Here is a 2,111-nt window from a genome sequence, read left to right on the forward strand (position 1 = left end):
AACTTATATTTTTGGTCATTGGGATGTTGCTTCGAACTGTAGTCGAAGTAGAATCCCGTCGTAGTTCGAACAAGGTCAAACTTATATTTTTGTCGATGGCCTTGGCCACTGGGATGTTGTTTCGAACTGTCGTCGAAGTAGAATCTCGTCGTAGTTCGAACGAGGACTAACTTATATTTTTGTTGATGGCCTTGGTCGTTGGGATGTTGCTTCGAACTGTCGTCGAAGTAGAATCCTGTCATAGTTCGAACGAGGTCAAACTTGTGTTTTAGTCGATGGCCTTGGCCATTGGGATTATGCTTTGAACTGTCGTCGAAGTAGAATCCTGTCGTAGTTCGAACGAGGTCGAACTTATGTTTTTGTCGATGTCCTTGGCTGTTGGGATGTTGCTTCGAATTGTTGTTGAAGTAGAATCTCGTCGTAATTCGAACGAGTTCGAACTTATATTTTTGTCGATGGCCTTGGCCATTGGGATGTTGCTTCGAACTGTCGTCGAAGTAGAATCCCGTCGTAGTTCAAACAAGGTCGAACTTATGTTTTTTTCGATGGCCTTGGCCGTTGGGATGTTGCTTCGAACTGTCGTCGAAGTAGAATCCCGTCGTAGTTCGAACGAGGTCGAACTTATATTTTTGTCGATGGCCTTGGACATTGGGATGTTGCTTCGAACTGTCGTCAAAGTAGAATCCCGTCGTAGTTCGAATGAGGTCGAACTTGTGTTTTTGTCGATGGGCTTGGCCATTGGATGTTGCTTTGAACTGTCGTCGAAGTAGAATCCCATCGTAGTTTGAACGAGGTCGAACTTATATTTTTGTCGATTGCCTTGGCCATTGGGATGTTGGAGTTTTGGTCGTGTTCCCGTAGGAAGACATGACTTTGTTTATGCAATGGAAGTTTAATTATATACTTGTATGGATTACATGTCAACTCTGCACATACACTGGAGATTTGATTAAATTCTTGTGAGTGTCACATCTCGATTCTGCACATTCAATGGAGATTCGACTATTTGTATCTAGTCCCTTCATTACTTCGTTCCGGAGACCATGTCGACGAGTCAAGGTAATGAACAACACTTCGATCCTTAAGGCATCTCCCTTGCCGCCTCGTTAAAAACCTCCCCGGGAAAACCCGATTGGGACAAAACCTGGGTGAGGGAAAAAGAGTACGACTTAGGTAACACTTTCTTTTAGAAGTGGAAGTACTTAAGATGGGCGACATTCCAGTTGTTTTGGAGTAACTTTTCCTCTATTGTTTCTAACTGGAATGATCCTTTGTTTGCTCCAGCTACGATTTTGTATGGTCCGTCCCAGTTCGTTCCCAATTTTCCCTCATTAGGGTATTTTGATGCTTGTGTTTTAGTCATGAGGACGTAGTCTCCAACTTTGAGTGGTTGCATTTTGGATCTCTTATTGTAGTATCTTTCTACTTGTTGTTTCTGGGCTACCATTCTTATGTGGGCCATGTCTCTTCGTTCTTCGACTTCATCCAGATCTTGTAGCCTACTTTCGTCATTGCCTGGTCCGCTCTCGTTGGAGTATCTCAAACTGGGTTCCCCGACCTCGACGTGTATAACTGCATCAGTCCCATAGACCAGTGAATATGGCGTTTCTCCTGTGCTGGTTTTTGGCATAGTGCGGTATGCCCACAATACTTCCGGTAGTAGTTCAGGCGATAGTCCTTTAGCTTCCTCCAGCTTCTTTTTCAATATATTCAGTATTACTTTATTGGAGGATTCGTCTTGACCATTGGCGGCAGGGTGATATGGTGTGGAGAGTATTCGTTTGATGTGCCATTTTTCGAAAAACTCAATCGTTCTTTTTCTGACGAATTGAGGTTCGTTATCGCAGCTGATTTCTTTGGGGATGCCAAAACAGCATATAATGTTTTACCATATGAAGGCAATGACCTCCTGTTCACGTATCTGAGTATATGCACCTGTCTCCACCCATTTAGAGAAGTAGTCAGTTAAAACCAAAAGGAAGCGCACCTTACCTCGTCCTACTGGGAGGGGGCCGACTATGTCCATTCCCCATTTAATGAATGGCCATGGTGAAGTGACGGGATGAAGGAGTTCCCCTGCTTGATGTATCATATAGGAATATTTTTGGCAT

General features: G+C 43.7%; 1 protein-coding gene across 1 annotated transcript; it reads right to left on the reverse strand.

Annotated features, from left to right (window-relative positions):
- Positions 1 to 1,186: 1,186 nt before the first annotated feature.
- Positions 1,187 to 1,630, reverse strand: LOC138889908 (uncharacterized). Its single transcript, XM_070173253.1, has one exon. It carries the CDS (start codon positions 1,628 to 1,630, stop codon positions 1,187 to 1,189), a length of 444 nt encoding a protein of 147 aa, XP_070029354.1.
- Positions 1,631 to 2,111: the final 481 nt, after the last annotated feature.

This window comes from Nicotiana sylvestris, chromosome 4 (genome assembly GCF_000393655.2).
Source record: "Nicotiana sylvestris chromosome 4, ASM39365v2, whole genome shotgun sequence".
Lineage (NCBI taxonomy): Eukaryota > Viridiplantae > Streptophyta > Magnoliopsida > Solanales > Solanaceae > Nicotiana > Nicotiana sylvestris.